Consider the following 15,036-nt stretch of genomic DNA (forward strand, 5'->3'; position numbering starts at 1 on the left):
TTAAATGAAAATAATATTATAATGCTGGTCGATTTTGTCAATTTCTTGTAACTTAAGTGATATATAATTCGAATAATTCAAGAAAATAAGTAAATATACTAAAGAAAAACAATGAAAGTGGATAATTAGATTAAGATGTATAAGGGCTAATTTTCTTAGAACATCTGGCTCTTGTTAATGCTTGCACATTACAGATCTATAATTCACATCACAGATAGGGATGGGCATGGGTAGGCTTTCGCCCTATCGATCTGACTTGAAAATTTTATATCCTTCATCTGATCGAATTCGATCTAAAAAATACATACCCTCCACCCGACCCGAACCTAGCATGATTTTTTGAGATAAAATTCAAATCCGATCCAATCTGACCCGAAATAATAATAAAATATTATATTTATTCAATAAAAATAGTAATTTAATTGAAATAAATAATACATAGAGGGATATTATTGTAATTATCCTTAAATATATATAAGGTAAAATTATTTTTTCCCGGATTGAGTTCGGTTGAATATTTTTCACCCAAAACCCGAATCCGAACCGACCCAAACATCATCTTAAAAAACCCGACCCGACCCGACTTCAACTTTTTTTTTTAAAAAAAAAACCCCGACCCGGGTTCGAATCTCATGTCCACCCCTAATCAAAGACGTAAACAATGGACACGACATGTAATGTAATAAAAAAATCCCAAAATTAAATTTCAGGACACTAGTGTTGGATATGTAAGAATTTTTTTGGCAATAAAGTTCACTCAATATTAGAAAAAATAACCTCTGACCAAAAATTCCAGATAATATACGATTTTGACCAACTTTTTTTGGATTTGCGAAAATGACCAACAAAATCGCAATGTGATCTCTAATTCACATTGCGATCTCCACTATCGCAAATTCGCGTTGCATTTCGTGTTGCGATAGTTGAAAATCGCGTTGCGATTTTCCATTTCGCGTTGCGATAGTTGAAAATCGCGTTGCGATAGTCTACAGTTGTCGTTGCGATTTTCCAAATTCGTTGCGATAGTAAAAAAAAGATTTTGTTTCTTAAGAAGAATTTTCTCTAAAAAGATAGTATCCGCGCGTACGTGTCGAAGACACGTATTACCACGACCACGACCCGAGACGAGACGACAGCGGCGGCGGTGCGCGAGAGTCCCCATTGTTCTCTTCCACTCAACAAGGAAGTGGGAAATTCAAGCCTTAAATATCATTCCCAATAGTGTTTCCAATACTATGTGGGATTGAGCGTTACCAACACCATAAAATCTTAATTCCTGACCACATATCAAAACCGTTTGATTATTTCAGATTCATTCAATTAAAGAACAAGAAAGATATATACCAGACCACAGATTTGAGATCTCTTTCCATTATCACTTGAAAGGCATGAGTCATATCTAGTTCACTGCTACTTCCCTAACTTGACTTTCAAAAACAGTGGAGAATGAACATAGACAACTATTGTTAACTCAATCAATAACAGACGACACCGTAAATCAAGCCCTTGAACCAATCATTTTAGCGATTAATTTCCAATAAGTTACTCTTGATACTCATGGATAACCATCATAAGACGCATTAAAACCACCGATCAAGTAAGATTATCTAATACTTTCACATGTTCCGCTACCATAATATTAACTGAATAGAAATGTTTCGAGGAGAAAACAACTGCATGTACTTATTTACTATATTCTATTAACATTTTTCCTATATAGAGATTTAGAAAAATACACATATATCAAAGAAATGCATGCTCATTACATAGTCAAGTAAGCACTAAAACAGATGCTTATGTATGCAGTTTAACAGTCCCTTCATATTTCGGTCTCTTTGATTAGTAAGTGGTAGTCGGGAACTAAGATTCTATGGTGTTGGTAATGCTCAATCTCACATAGTATTGGAAACACTATTGGGAATGGTATTTAAGGCTTGAATTTCCCACTTCCTTGTTGAGTGGAAGAGAACAATGGGGACTCTCGCGCGCCGCCGTCTCGTCTCGGGTCGGGTCGTGGTCATGGTCGTGGTAATACGTGTCTTCGACACGTTCGCGCGGATAATATCTTTTTAGAGAAAATTCTTAAGAAACAAAATCTTTTTTTTTAACTATCACAACGAATTTTCGCAACGAATTTGGAAAATCGCAACGACAACTGTAGACTATCGTAACGAATTTGTAAACTATCGCAACAACAACTGTAGACTATCGCAACGAATTTGGAAAATCGCAACGAATTTGAAAAATCGCAACGACAACTGTAGACTATCGCAACGCGAAATGAAAAATCGCAACGCGAATTTGCGATAGTGGAGATCCCATTGCGATTTTGTTTGTCATTTTCGTAAATCCAAAAAAAGTTGGTCAAAATTATATATTATCTGGGATTTTTGGTCACTGAGATTATTTTCTCATTAAAAAATTATGGCACGACAGTTATTATATTGTTCCTACTACATTTACAATGTGATGTGATGTAACACTTATTTTTTAATATTAATCGATTAATTTAGTTCAAATTTATTATATAAAGTTATTATATAAAATAATTATTATCATTTAATTTTATCAATTCATAACATTAAAATTTATATTCTTTTTTCTTCACGCTGCGGTTTTAATAGTATAATTGGATGAAAAATTTTATAATTTATAAAAAAAAATAAAAAAATGACAGTCCAAATTATTTATTCAAATCCCACTCAATATGCCAATTCGATTAAATTATGGATACGTTAAATTGGATTAAGAAAATTACCGTTATACCGGATCTCTACAGTACACGATTCATAGTAATTAATTAATAAATAAACAATATTATTAAGGAATTAAAATTGAGATCTCTAATAATAACGTGTTTAAAATTGAGATCTCTACAATACAAAGGTATGTCCTTTTTTTATCTATCTTATTTTTGTTATTGATTTTGAAAAAGTAACAATGTAGTCACTTGAATTATCTATTCATTACATTTTGATCATTGAATATTAACTCTATAGTCTTATTAATCTTACGTAGCACATTGGTAAAAATAGTTAAATTTTAGCTTGACCATTAAATTTTTTGACATAGCATTAGTTTTTCTTCAAACTTCAGATAAAATACTAATTTAACACTCAAACTTTAGATAAAATATCAAAGCAATACATAAATCCATTAAAATCCACACTGACACTCATCATCATCAACATTTATCGTCGATTATCATCATCAACCACCTTCGACCATTATTATTTTTCAAATACTTAAATCAAAATGATTATTCATGACAAAAGCAACAATATATTTTTCAGATGCAATAATATAAATCAAGGTTGAGAGCCTTTAGACAATTAATTTATTATTATTTGTATTTTTTAAAAAAGGTTAAAGTATACAAATGGTCCCTCGACTATAGGATGTTGTTTGTCAAGTTCCTCGACTATCAAAAGTTATAAAATGATCCCCCAGCTATAGGATGTTACTTTGTTGAGTCCATCGACTATTAAAAGTTACAAAATAGTCACCTGACTATTCATTATGTTTCAAATTTGTCCTTTTCTATTAGAAATTTAACAACAATATGGGTTGAATGTTAATCTGTTGTCTAACATATGATAAAATATGATCTCAGAATCTCAAATGACTTTCACATCTAAGACAACATACTAACATCCAGCTCAGATTGTCGTTAATTTTTAATAGAAAATGACAAGTTTGGAACATAATGAATAGTTGGGTGACCATTTTGTAACTTTTAATAGTTTAGGGACTCAACAAAATAACATATACTATAATCAGGGGACCATTTTGTAACTTCTAATAACCTAAAGACTCAATAAAGTAGTGTCTTATAGTTGAGGGACAATTTGTGTACTTTACCCTTTTTAAAATGGATTTGACTTTGACCTTAGCTGTAATTAGTTATAAATTCAATGTCAAATGCTAATTAGTTGAAGTAAAAAACTTACATTACTGAAATAAAATGTACAGAAGAATGACCATTTATCCTATGGCTACCACCGACAAAGTCTGTAAATTTAAAATAATGTACCAAATAAATTCAGAAAAATATTATAGAAAAAAAAAACATTAAATAAATTGATTCTTTTAAATTAGACTACAATAAGTAATTTCCTTGGTAAACTATCATTTCAATTGAATTATTATAGAAAAAATATGATTAAATAAGTTCTCAGATTTAAAAATATATTTTTAATTAAATCATTATTTAAATATTTTATAACCAAGTTACAAGATATTGTCGTGAATTTTCAACTAAAAAATCAATTAAATCAGCATTTTTTTAATATTTACTCAACTATCTTCTAATTCGACAAAAGTCAATTTTTTATATAAAAAAATAAATTTCAGATAAATATTCTATGCACAATTTTTAAATATGTTGTTAATCTCTTAATTTTTCTTGAATTGTTTAAAAATCGTAAATTTAATCATTCAATTTTTTGTTCTCACTCCTATTTAGGTCACTAAAGTTTAAAAAATTTCAATTTAATTACTCAACTTTCGAACTGTTCCTATTTTAATCGCTCCATCATTAAATCATAAACGGTGTGATAACACATCAAAACGACATCGTTTTGAATCTTTACATAATGTAAAATTTAAACAAAAACAATGTCATTTAGTGTCCTTATAAAAGTCACTTTTTCTCCTCCTCCTTCTTCTTCTTCTTCTTTTTTTGTTTTTTGAAAGGGGTCTTGTATGTTATTAAAGCATACGGAACATACAAAAACAACGACAATGATCGATACCTCACTAAAAAAACCTCCCTAACCGTAAAAGGAGGAAAAAATTGCCCCGAGCCAATTTCATACGATAACAAATACAATGAAACGATAGTAAACCATAACCAATGTCTTACACACTATAACTTTTTTTTTCTTCTTATTCATCATCCTTATCCTCATCCTCATATTTTCCCTCTTATTTTATCTCCCGCTCCTTTAATCAACCCCAATTTTAAACATCACTTGCCATTTCGATAAATGAATTAATCATCATTTCAATCATCGATAGTCGACGATAGATAAGCCTTAAAATTTTTCACCAATCTCATTTTCCCTCGTTAACGCGAATTTAATATCTGTTTGACCGAAAATACTCTAAATTTAAAAAATATAAGTTGAAGAATTTGGTTTCTTGCTCTCTAATCTCTAACATCTATCGTTGAATGGAACTTTAATAGAGATATGTTGCTTCACACCCCAAAACATGCCTCTCCATCACCGAGTTCTTCAAATAAAGAATATGATAGCTAAAGATCTTCCAAAGTCGAAGGTGAGTTTCTTTTCATAATGCTTTTTGCTTCTTCTTTTTCTTTCACAATTTAACTTTTTTCTTTTACAGGTTACAAAAAGGACGGAGGAGTAGTTAATGGATGAGTGTTTGATTAATGATCAATTTGGGATGCATGTTTGGGTTTAAGGATGTGAGGTTAAAGGTGATAATGGAGGTTTCGCTTTGTGATTTAGGGAGGTGACGATGAGAGTTTGAGATTTGGGGTTGGAGAGGATGAGAGTAAGGTTCATAATGAAAATGGGGTTTGAGAAATAGGGTTAGAGACTTTGATTTTACTTTTTTACTCCAATCATATGTGAGAATTTCATGTGACAAATTTATAAAATAATCCATTTCAAGAAAATAGATAATAAAACAAGTCATGTCATTGTACTATTTGAATTTTAATGGTGGAGTAACTAAAATAGAAGTAATTTAAAAGCGGAGTGATTAAATTAAATTTTTAAAAATTTCAGTAATTAAAATAGAAATACAAATAAAAATGAATAATGAAATTTATAACCTTAAATATTTAATAAAAAATTCACTATAAAATTATATATATATATATATATATTTTTTACTGAAACTTAGGATTCCTTTTTAATAATAATAATAAAAAAACAAGAGATATCCTTGAATTGTTGCATAGAAAATGGGGGGATCATAACTATAGATGGATCCATCTTAAAACGACACACTTTTGGCTCTCACGAGCTTCTCCTGCACGGTCTTCTCTTTCATGAGTTTAATATTTGGTAAGAAACTAAAAATAATAATAAATTATAGTATTATAATTTTTTAAAAAATATTGAAATTTTATTGAGCAGATTTAGTAGTAAAATAAAATATTATTCTTCTTAATATCTAAGTTCAAATAACTACTAGTATTTAGATTTATATTTCAGTATAGTAAATTAGATTGTGACTATATATATTTAGATTTAAAAATTTAATAATTCACATTATATAAAAATTTAAAATTTTAATGTAATTGTGTGATGCTTGTATTATTTTTTAGGATAAGATATATAACGGTCACGACTATATGGTATTGTCTTGTTGAATCTCTTAGTTATCAAAAGTTATAAAATGATCCTCAATTATATGATGTTGCTTTGTTGAGTCTCCGATTATTGAAAATTATAAAATTGTCAACTGACTATTCATTATGTTCAAAATTTGTCCTTTTTCGTTAAAAAAAATTGACAGCAGTCTGAACTGGATGTTAATATATTGTATGAGATATAATAAAATATGATTTTAGATTATCAAACGACGATCATATCTTAGACAATAGATTAACATTCAACTCAGACTATCTTTAATTTTTTTAACGAAAAATTACAAATTAGAATATAATAATAGTCGGGTGATCATTTTGTAACTTTTAATAGTCGAATGACTCAACAAAGCGACATGTTATAGTCGTAGACTATTTATTAACTTTTAATAATCAAGGGACTCAACGAAGTAGTGTCAACTAATTAGAGTACCATTTATGTACTTTACCCATTTTAATATAATAATAACTTTATATTATCATAAAATTATATATATTTTTTTTATATTTTTGGTAAGAACAAAGGAAAGAATGAAGAAGTTAGAGATATTTGTATAAAACTCATAGCTTAAAGTAGATAGGCTTTAAGAAGGGAAAAAAATAAAAAGGGCTATCCATTTGGATATGCTTTCCAATATTAATATATAATGGATGATGTCATTGATGACATCATAATTACTTTAACATCCACAAGATTAAATTTTATCCAATATTATCTTCGTATATAGAAAATGGATAATTTATTTTTCAAGGGTAAAATTATTGTACAGGTCCTTATATTATAGTACAAAGTTTGTTTTGATATGTGCGAAAATAACCTATAAATTTTTTTTAGTTTAACCACTGGTATAAAAACTATTGATCAATTAACGTAGATTGAATATTAGAAATATTCAGTTACAAAAACAATCATTCTAATATAATTTACTATATTTATAATATCATAATTCGAATCTATAACCTTAGAAAATAATTACTTTGCGAAACAATTAAAAAACAAATAAACTTAATCAAATGATGCAATTAAATCTAGCATGACGATTTGTAAGTGATGCAACATTAAATATAATTATTTGAATTAAGTCATGTCACTTAAATATATAATGTTATAATTTATCTTATTATTTAATTAAGCTTATTTTATAAATTTAGTATATTTGTCAATAATCTCTAAAATAATTGTCAATTGATTAAAAGTTTTTAGTTGACATTTCTTTAAATTATGGATTCAATATCCCTTAAGCGCAAAATTGTCATTCCCCTTCTTCTAGATGCTAGGTGGGAACTGTTTAAAAAAAAGTTTAATACTTATAATCATTATAGAATTATGGGATCAAAATGTAATCTATGATATAATATAGGGACTTATACTGTATGTTTACCGTTTTCCAACTGTAAAAATGAAATTTCGGGATTAAACGATGATGGCAGAATAATTAAAGAAAGTGATGCGTAAATAAAAGAAAAAAAAGGAATTTTACTGAGAGAAGTGATGATGTATACAGTCACAGTAGAAGAATCTTCTTCTCTCTCTATCGTTTGCCTTATATAATTTATAAATATATGTATTCCTTCGTAACTTTTCTCAGCTGATTTCACATTCAATTTTCCCTTCCTCTCTCAGGATTCAGTTGATCATTGCATTTTCCGGCATTGGCGTCGGCGAACTCGCTCCGGCTACTGCTTTTGACCAGGTTTCGTTTTCGAGTAAGTTTTGACTATTTTTTTTTAATTTTTTCAGTTTGTTAATATCTGAAATTTGAAAGAAAGAACTATCTTTTATTATGAATAATTTGAGTGTGCCTTTAGATCTAAATTTTTATTTTTATTTTCCTTTTAGTTAATTGAGAGCGAATATGACTGTGGATGAAGTGACGGCTGTGCCTGCGGTGGAGGAGGTGCGATCGTCTTCGTCCAAGGTTGAGATTGCGGCGGAGGAAGTTCAGGTGAAGAAGAATGGAAATGAAGATATTTCCAATGGCATCAAGGGGGGGACTGTTAGGGAAGACAACGACGGCGACGGTGATTATGTTTTCGTTAACGGAAACGAAGAAGAAAATGGAGGTCTAGTGGAGTCGGATCTTGAGAAAAACGGAAATGGCATTGATGGAAGAGATCAGGGGGTTGAGAGTGTGGAGACCGATGGAGAAGTGAAATCTAAAACTGATTTGGTTAAGGATTCGAGAGAAGAGGATGAATCTTGTATTGAAATTGTGGATCAGGACAAGGAATCGATGGAATTGTGCCACGTGGACGCTCCTGTTGATGAACAAAATTCAGTGGATCTTGTTCGGAGTGGTCCTGTTTTTGCAATTAATGCTGAAAATGGTGTGCCAGAAACTGCCACGACTGATCAGAATGAAGTCTCTGAATCAGCTGAAGATGTTTCTGATGCTAACAATATAGGTGAACACACTGGTTCAGAAGCTGCTGCTGTTGACTCCAGTGATAAACAGAGTGATGGAGAAGTGAAATCTAAAACTGATTTGGTTAAGGATTCGAGAGAAGAGGATGAATCTTGTATTGAAATTGTGGATCAGGACAAGGAATCGATGGAATTGTGCCACGTGGAGGCTCCTGTTGATGAACAAAATTCAGTGGATCTTGTTCGGAGTGGTCCTGTTTTTGCAATTAATGCTGAAAATGGTGTGCCAGAAACTGCCACGGCTGATCAGAATGAAGTCTCTGAATCAGCTGAAGATGTTTCTGATGCTAACAATATAGGTGAACACACTGGTTCAGAAGCTGCTGCTGTTGACTCCAGTGATAAACAGAGTGATGAGATTTCTTCTGACTCTGGCCCTGACGTCAATGGTTCGGCTAATGGTGTTGAAGCCAATGTTCTCGATTTCAGGTCTAAAGGGAATGAGGAATCTGAAATGGTTGTAGCTGATGATAGTGATTACAATGTAAATGGTCTAGCTAATGATAGTGCTAAAGCCCCTGCCTCCGTAACATATGATGTTGATTCCAGGTCAAAAGAAAATGAGGGCTCTGAAACGGCTGTAGCTAATTATAGTGATTACAATGGAAATGATATAGCTAATGATAGTGCTAAGGCCCCTGCCTCCGTAGCATATGATGTTGATTCCAGGTCAAAAGAAAATGAGGGCTCTGAAATGGCTGTAGCTGATTCTGGTGATTGCAATGGAGATGGCTTAGCTAATGGTAGTGCTAAGGCCAGTGTCTCTGAAGCCAATTTTCTCGATTTCAGATCAAAAGAGAATAAGGGCTCTGAAATGGCTGTAGCTGCTGATGGTGATTGCAATGGAGATGGTTTAGCTAATGATGGTGCCAAGGCCACTGTGTCTGAAGCCAATGTTCTCGATTCCAGGTCAACAGAGAATGAGGACTCTGAAATGGGTGTAGCTGATGATGGTGATTGCAGTGGAGAAGGTTTAGCTAATGATAGTGCTAAGGCCACTGTCTCTGAAGCCAATGTTATCGATTCCAAGTCAAAAGAGAACGGAGGCTCTGAAATGGTTGTAGCTGATGATGGTGATTGCAATGGAAATGCTTTAGCTAATGATAATGTCAAGGCCACTGTCTCTGACGCCGATGTTATCAATACCAGGTTAAAAGAGAACGGAGGCTCTGAAATGGCTGTAGCTGATGATGGTGATTGCAATGGAATTGTGTTAGCTAATGATAGTGTCAAGTCCACTGTCTTTGAAGCCAATGTTATTTATTCCAGGTCAAAAGAGACCAAGGGCTCTGAAATAGTTGTAGCTGATGATGGCGATCCCAATGGAGATGGTTTAGCTAGTGATAGTGCTAAGGCCACTGCCTCTGAAGTTCTCGATTCCAGGTTGAAAGAGAACGAGGGCTCTGAAATGGCTGTAGCTGATGATGGCAACTGCAATGGAGATGATTTAGTTAATGTTAGTTCTAAGGCCACTGTCTCTGAAGCCAATGTTAGTGCTAAGGCCACTGTCTCTGAAGCCAATGTTAGTGCTAAGGCCACTGTCTCTGAAGCCAATGTTATCGATTCCAAGCCAGAAGAGAATGAGGGCTCTGAAATAGCCGTAGCTGATGATGACAGTTGCCATGGAGATGGTTTAGCTAATGATAGTGCTAAGGCCACTGTTTCTGAAGCCAATGTTCTCGATTTCAGGTCAAAAGAGAATGAGATTTCTGAAATGGTTGTAGCTGATGATTGCGATGGAGATGGTTTAGCTTATGATAGTGCTAAGACCACTGTCTCTGAAGCTGCTGTAGATATGAGGAATAAACAGAATGAGGTTTGTGAATTGCCTGTTACCGATGATGGGGTTACTACCATCTCTGTCTCTGACCTTGATGGGGATTGTTTACTTGATGTTAGGGAAAAGGATACAGTTTCAGAAGCTGTTGTTGTTGAATCCGGGGCTGAACAGAATGAGTCCACTAACAGTGGTGAAGTTGAAGCTGATTCTGCATGTCCTGTCTCTAATGTTAATGTAGACAGGCCTGAACAAAATGCCGTGTCTGGAAATGAATCAGTTCAAGTTGGGGAAAGCTTAACAGCTGCTGATGAGTTTCCCATGGAAAGTGGTTTGGGCTTAGAACACAATACTGAATGGAATTTGAGTTCGGTAGCTGATACTAATTTAGAGAAAGAAACTGGGAGTGTTTCTTTCTCTGGTGAATGTGGAGAGGCCTTGCAGAATGTTCACACTCAGGATGGTATTTCAGGAATGGTTCAGATCAACAACTCTGTTGATTCAGGTCAGTCTTCTGAACTTGTGGAAAACTCTCTCTCTCCCATTACAAATAAGATTGTGCATGTAACTGTTGAAGGGGTTCTTAATGATACAATAGCTGATGTCGTGGAAGGCACATCTGCCGCAGTTACACTCCACAAGGATGCAAGTGTAGAAAGTGGTGTTAGTGATACTGTAACTGAGGCTTTACCATCTTCTTCTGTTAATGACGAGAAACTGAAAACTGATGTTATTGAGTCAGATGAGAGTAGTAGAGTTGGTTTTGAGAATACCGAGATAGATATAAAGGACGAGATTGGTTCCGTTGATGATAATTTTAAGTCAAGATGCTTGGCCGATGGTGGTGTTTCTATCTTATCTGCAGAGGCTGAGGTTTCAAAAGTGCTTGTTGAATGCCATAGTTCTGAAACCGATGAAAACTTGGTGAATGTGGTTGACATTCAAAATGATAGTAACTCGGTTGTTACTGTAAGTAATGATGGAAGCACCTGCTGCAACCGGAAAATTGTCTGCTGCAGATATTTCTGACAATGTTGAACTTGTACATGAATCTAGAGAATCAGATTGTGATACTAACAATAACAAAAAAACTACTGCTGTCGTAAAGGGAGCAATTCAGTTTGGTAGTGTTGTTACATGTCAAGAGTCAGAAGAACCAGAAGGCCTTGACGAGGTTGAAAGGAGAAGTCCATTTTACTTCTTGATCAGGGTCCCAAGATATGATGATGAAAATTTAAAAGAAAAAATCAGGCTTGCTCAAATTACAGTCGATGAGAAAACTCAAAGTCGGGATGCTGTTCGAACTGAAATGCAAAAGATGAGGGTAAGAATGTTTATGTTATTCTTTCTGAAAAGAATTCAAATGTTTGTTTCTTTTTTAACGGTTGATAAAATGCTTCACTAATAGGCAATTTGCAAGAAATATGGTGATAATGTCGAGGCTGCCATATCCCAAGAAAGAGCAATACGAGATCTGCATAGGTCCAAACGTCTAGAAATAGACTCTATTCAATCTATGATGAACATTGAGGATATTGATGCCAAGGTAAGTTTCTGTTTTACTCCGTTCTGATTTTGTGTCTAAAAGTGTTTTTCTTATTTATATGATTGATTGTTCTAACTATTATCACCGGTAAGCAGATTCGAAACATGGAACACATGATACAGCATGAAACCATGCCTCTTAAGGATGAAAAGCAGTATATTCATCAAATTAAGCAATATAAGCAAACTCGTGAACGAATCTCTTCTAATATAGATAAGCAGGATGAAGTTCAGCAGGGTTCAGACCAAAAAGAACAAATTCAAGAGCGCATGAAGGTATTAAATTCAATATGCGCTTCTTATTCTGGCTTTACACATTCTATGATCAAAGATCAACTTAGTATTGTACATTAAATTTGTGAAGAATTTGAGATGAATGACGGGGTCTTTCCCTAGCATAATCTCTTACTAATTAATGCAGGATGATAACTACTATTTTAGTTGTTGGATCGGTCATCTTTGTTTTGTAGTCTTAATACTGTTTTTTTTTTTCAACTGCTTATTTTATTTCATTCTTCTGCATATACAGTCTTTAAAGAAGGAAGCAGACCAATTGAAGGTCAATCTCCTGAAGGCTGAAGCAGTCACTAAGGCTGCTAAGAAAGAGTATCACGATGAAGCTGAAAAGTTGAAGAAATTGCAGTCCCAGTTCAAAGCTGCTGATGAAATCCGCCAAGAAGCATATTCGCAGTTGTTGAGTTTGAAGAAACAATCATATGAGAAGGTGCTTTCAAACCCCATAACCTTTCTTATTATGTGTAGGAACTCATACACGCATGCTAATATCCAGTCAATCTTGCCTTCACCCTTAGAGATGCTTTTAATTGGATAAAGGCAGTTAGTCATGCCATCTGTATTGAAATGTATTTAAATAGTGGAAGAACGTATCAGAGTAACAGGGTGTGGAAGTTTTTGTAGACTTGTTTTTATGATGCATCATGCATATTATTGTTACGTCAATTTGACTGTATATTGCAAACTAGAATTGCTTTAAGGACGTTTTCCCATTATTTTCCTTCTGTATCCGGTGTTTTGTGAAAGCGTTCCCCCTGGAACTAAATTGGTGTTTTATGTTTCTAGTGTGAAATACTTTAAGGTCATTTGAGATACCGATTCTTATCTACGAGCTTTCCTCTCATTCTTACTTGGTGTCTGTTCAATATATCCTGGTTTCATAGTGTGATAAAACCGCATCTTATGTTCCTGTTTCGGTTGAATCTTGCTCATGTAAACTAAGCTGTTTTTTTCTCCACAAAGACGGTAATGTAAGGATAAAATATGACGACACTCTTGAATTTTGCAGAACAAATTTTTTTGGCAGTACAGGGATGATGCAAAGGCAGCAAATGATCTGGCTTTGCAAGGGGACAGAGAGGCACTCCAAAATCTCTGTGTTAACCAGGTGAGCCCATGCATTGATTTTATTTTTTTGTAATTAAAATTTCATGTTCTGTTTTATCTAAACAGTTGATGGTTCAGGTTGAGGAAGTTATGGACTTGTGGAACAACAATGATGAATTCCGTAAGGAATACATCCGATGCAATGTCAGAAGCACATTAAGGAGACTGAGGACATTTGATGGCCGCGCGCTTGGTCCTGATGAAGAGCCACCTGTAATTCCTCAAGTAGGAAACGAAAGAGTTGCCAAGGATCATACTGTGTCCAACTCAACTTTGGAAGAACAAACACGAGAGAAAACAGCTCCCGCAAAAGCTAAAACAGCTCCCACGAAAGCTGAAACAGCAAAGGATAAACCTGCAGCAAAGGCCGTGGAGCAAAAGAATCAGACAAGTAAACCGGAAAAGTCGGTAAAACCTGTTCCTCCAGAAAGTGGTTCAGCAACTGCTTCTAGCAGGGACACATTTGAAGAAGCAGAAAAAGAAGAACCGAAGGTAACAAAGGAGGAAGAGGAAAGCCTGAGGAAGGCAGAGGAATTGAGAAAGGAACAGGAAGCGGCTAAATTGAGGGAGCAACGACGGTTGGAGGAGATAGCTAAAGCTAAGGAGGCACTAGAAAGGAAGAGGCGAAACGCAGAGAAGGCCCAAGCCAGGGCTGCATTAAGAGCTCAGAAAGAAGCTGAACAGAAAGAGAAGGTGAACTCTTCATTTTCATTAACTCTAATGTTCCGTGCCAGTTCCTCGTAACGTAGCAATACTCGATACATTTTGCTTCGTCTCTATACGATTCAGTTGAATTATCCTTTTTGATGCAGGAAAGGGAAAAGAGGACCAAGAAGAAAGAAAGAAGAAAGGGAGCATCAGTATCAGGGGATGCAAGTGTAACAGATGAAACCGAATCTGCTCGGACTTCGGAAACTCCTCCTGAAACACCGCAAAACTCTCAAAGCAAAGAAAAGCCACTAACAGTGGCAAAGAGGTCTCAAAAGCCAACTCAGTTCACAAAGCAGAGCAAGGCAAAATCCATTCCCCCGCAGCTCCGCAACCGTGGTAAGAGAAAGATGCAGCCATGGATGTGGGTCCTCCTGACGTGCCTGGTAATATTCGCTTCGGTTTTGGTCGGAAACTATAACATCTCATTCAACTTTGAGCTGCTGCAAAAGTTCAAGTTTTAAAGACATACGTATATTGGTTTGGCTTAATTCTTTTGTGCTCGCGCAGGGTGGGGTTATTTATATATTTGATTTTCTTAATTATTTTTCCTCAGTTTTTTTTATTATTATTTATTTATTTCACTTACTATAGTGTGTCATTGATTAGAGTGGTTTCTGTCAACTGCTAAATTAATATGGTGGTGGACCTGGTGGCATTGTTAAGTTGGTAAGGTGATGGTGTTATTTTATTATTTATTAATAATAATAAGGTACTATATTGGTTTTTTTTATATACTTCTCCCTCCTTTACTTTCATCTTTTTTTTCTCCGTTCTGATAGAAAATACTGGACATTTCAACTCTGTTGTCATATAAAATTACATTATGATAAAAGA

At 34.0% G+C, this 15,036-nt stretch overlaps 2 protein-coding genes across 2 annotated transcripts; both read left to right on the forward strand.

Moving 5' to 3' along the window:
• Positions 1 to 7,911: 7,911 nt before the first annotated feature.
• On the forward strand, positions 7,912 to 9,452 carry LOC120126513 (protein starmaker-like). Its single transcript, XM_039144670.1, has 3 exons — positions 7,912 to 8,050; positions 8,184 to 9,348; positions 9,438 to 9,452. Exons 2-3 carry the CDS (start codon positions 8,200 to 8,202, stop codon positions 9,450 to 9,452), a joined length of 1,164 nt encoding a protein of 387 aa, XP_039000601.1. The 5' UTR covers positions 7,912 to 8,050; positions 8,184 to 8,199.
• Positions 9,324 to 14,932, forward strand: LOC120126573. The gene is given in 9 exon segments (XM_039144731.1): positions 9,324 to 10,001; positions 10,302 to 11,528; positions 11,530 to 11,869; positions 11,954 to 12,091; positions 12,187 to 12,366; positions 12,620 to 12,814; positions 13,394 to 13,492; positions 13,570 to 14,184; positions 14,304 to 14,932. Coding segments are annotated over 9 exon segments (3,693 nt in total). The 5' UTR covers positions 9,324 to 9,462; the 3' UTR covers positions 14,664 to 14,932.
• Positions 14,933 to 15,036: the final 104 nt, after the last annotated feature.

This window comes from Hibiscus syriacus, unplaced genomic scaffold (genome assembly GCF_006381635.1).
Source record: "Hibiscus syriacus cultivar Baekdansim isolate YM2019G1 unplaced genomic scaffold, ASM638163v2 tig00110458_pilon, whole genome shotgun sequence".
Lineage (NCBI taxonomy): Eukaryota > Viridiplantae > Streptophyta > Magnoliopsida > Malvales > Malvaceae > Hibiscus > Hibiscus syriacus.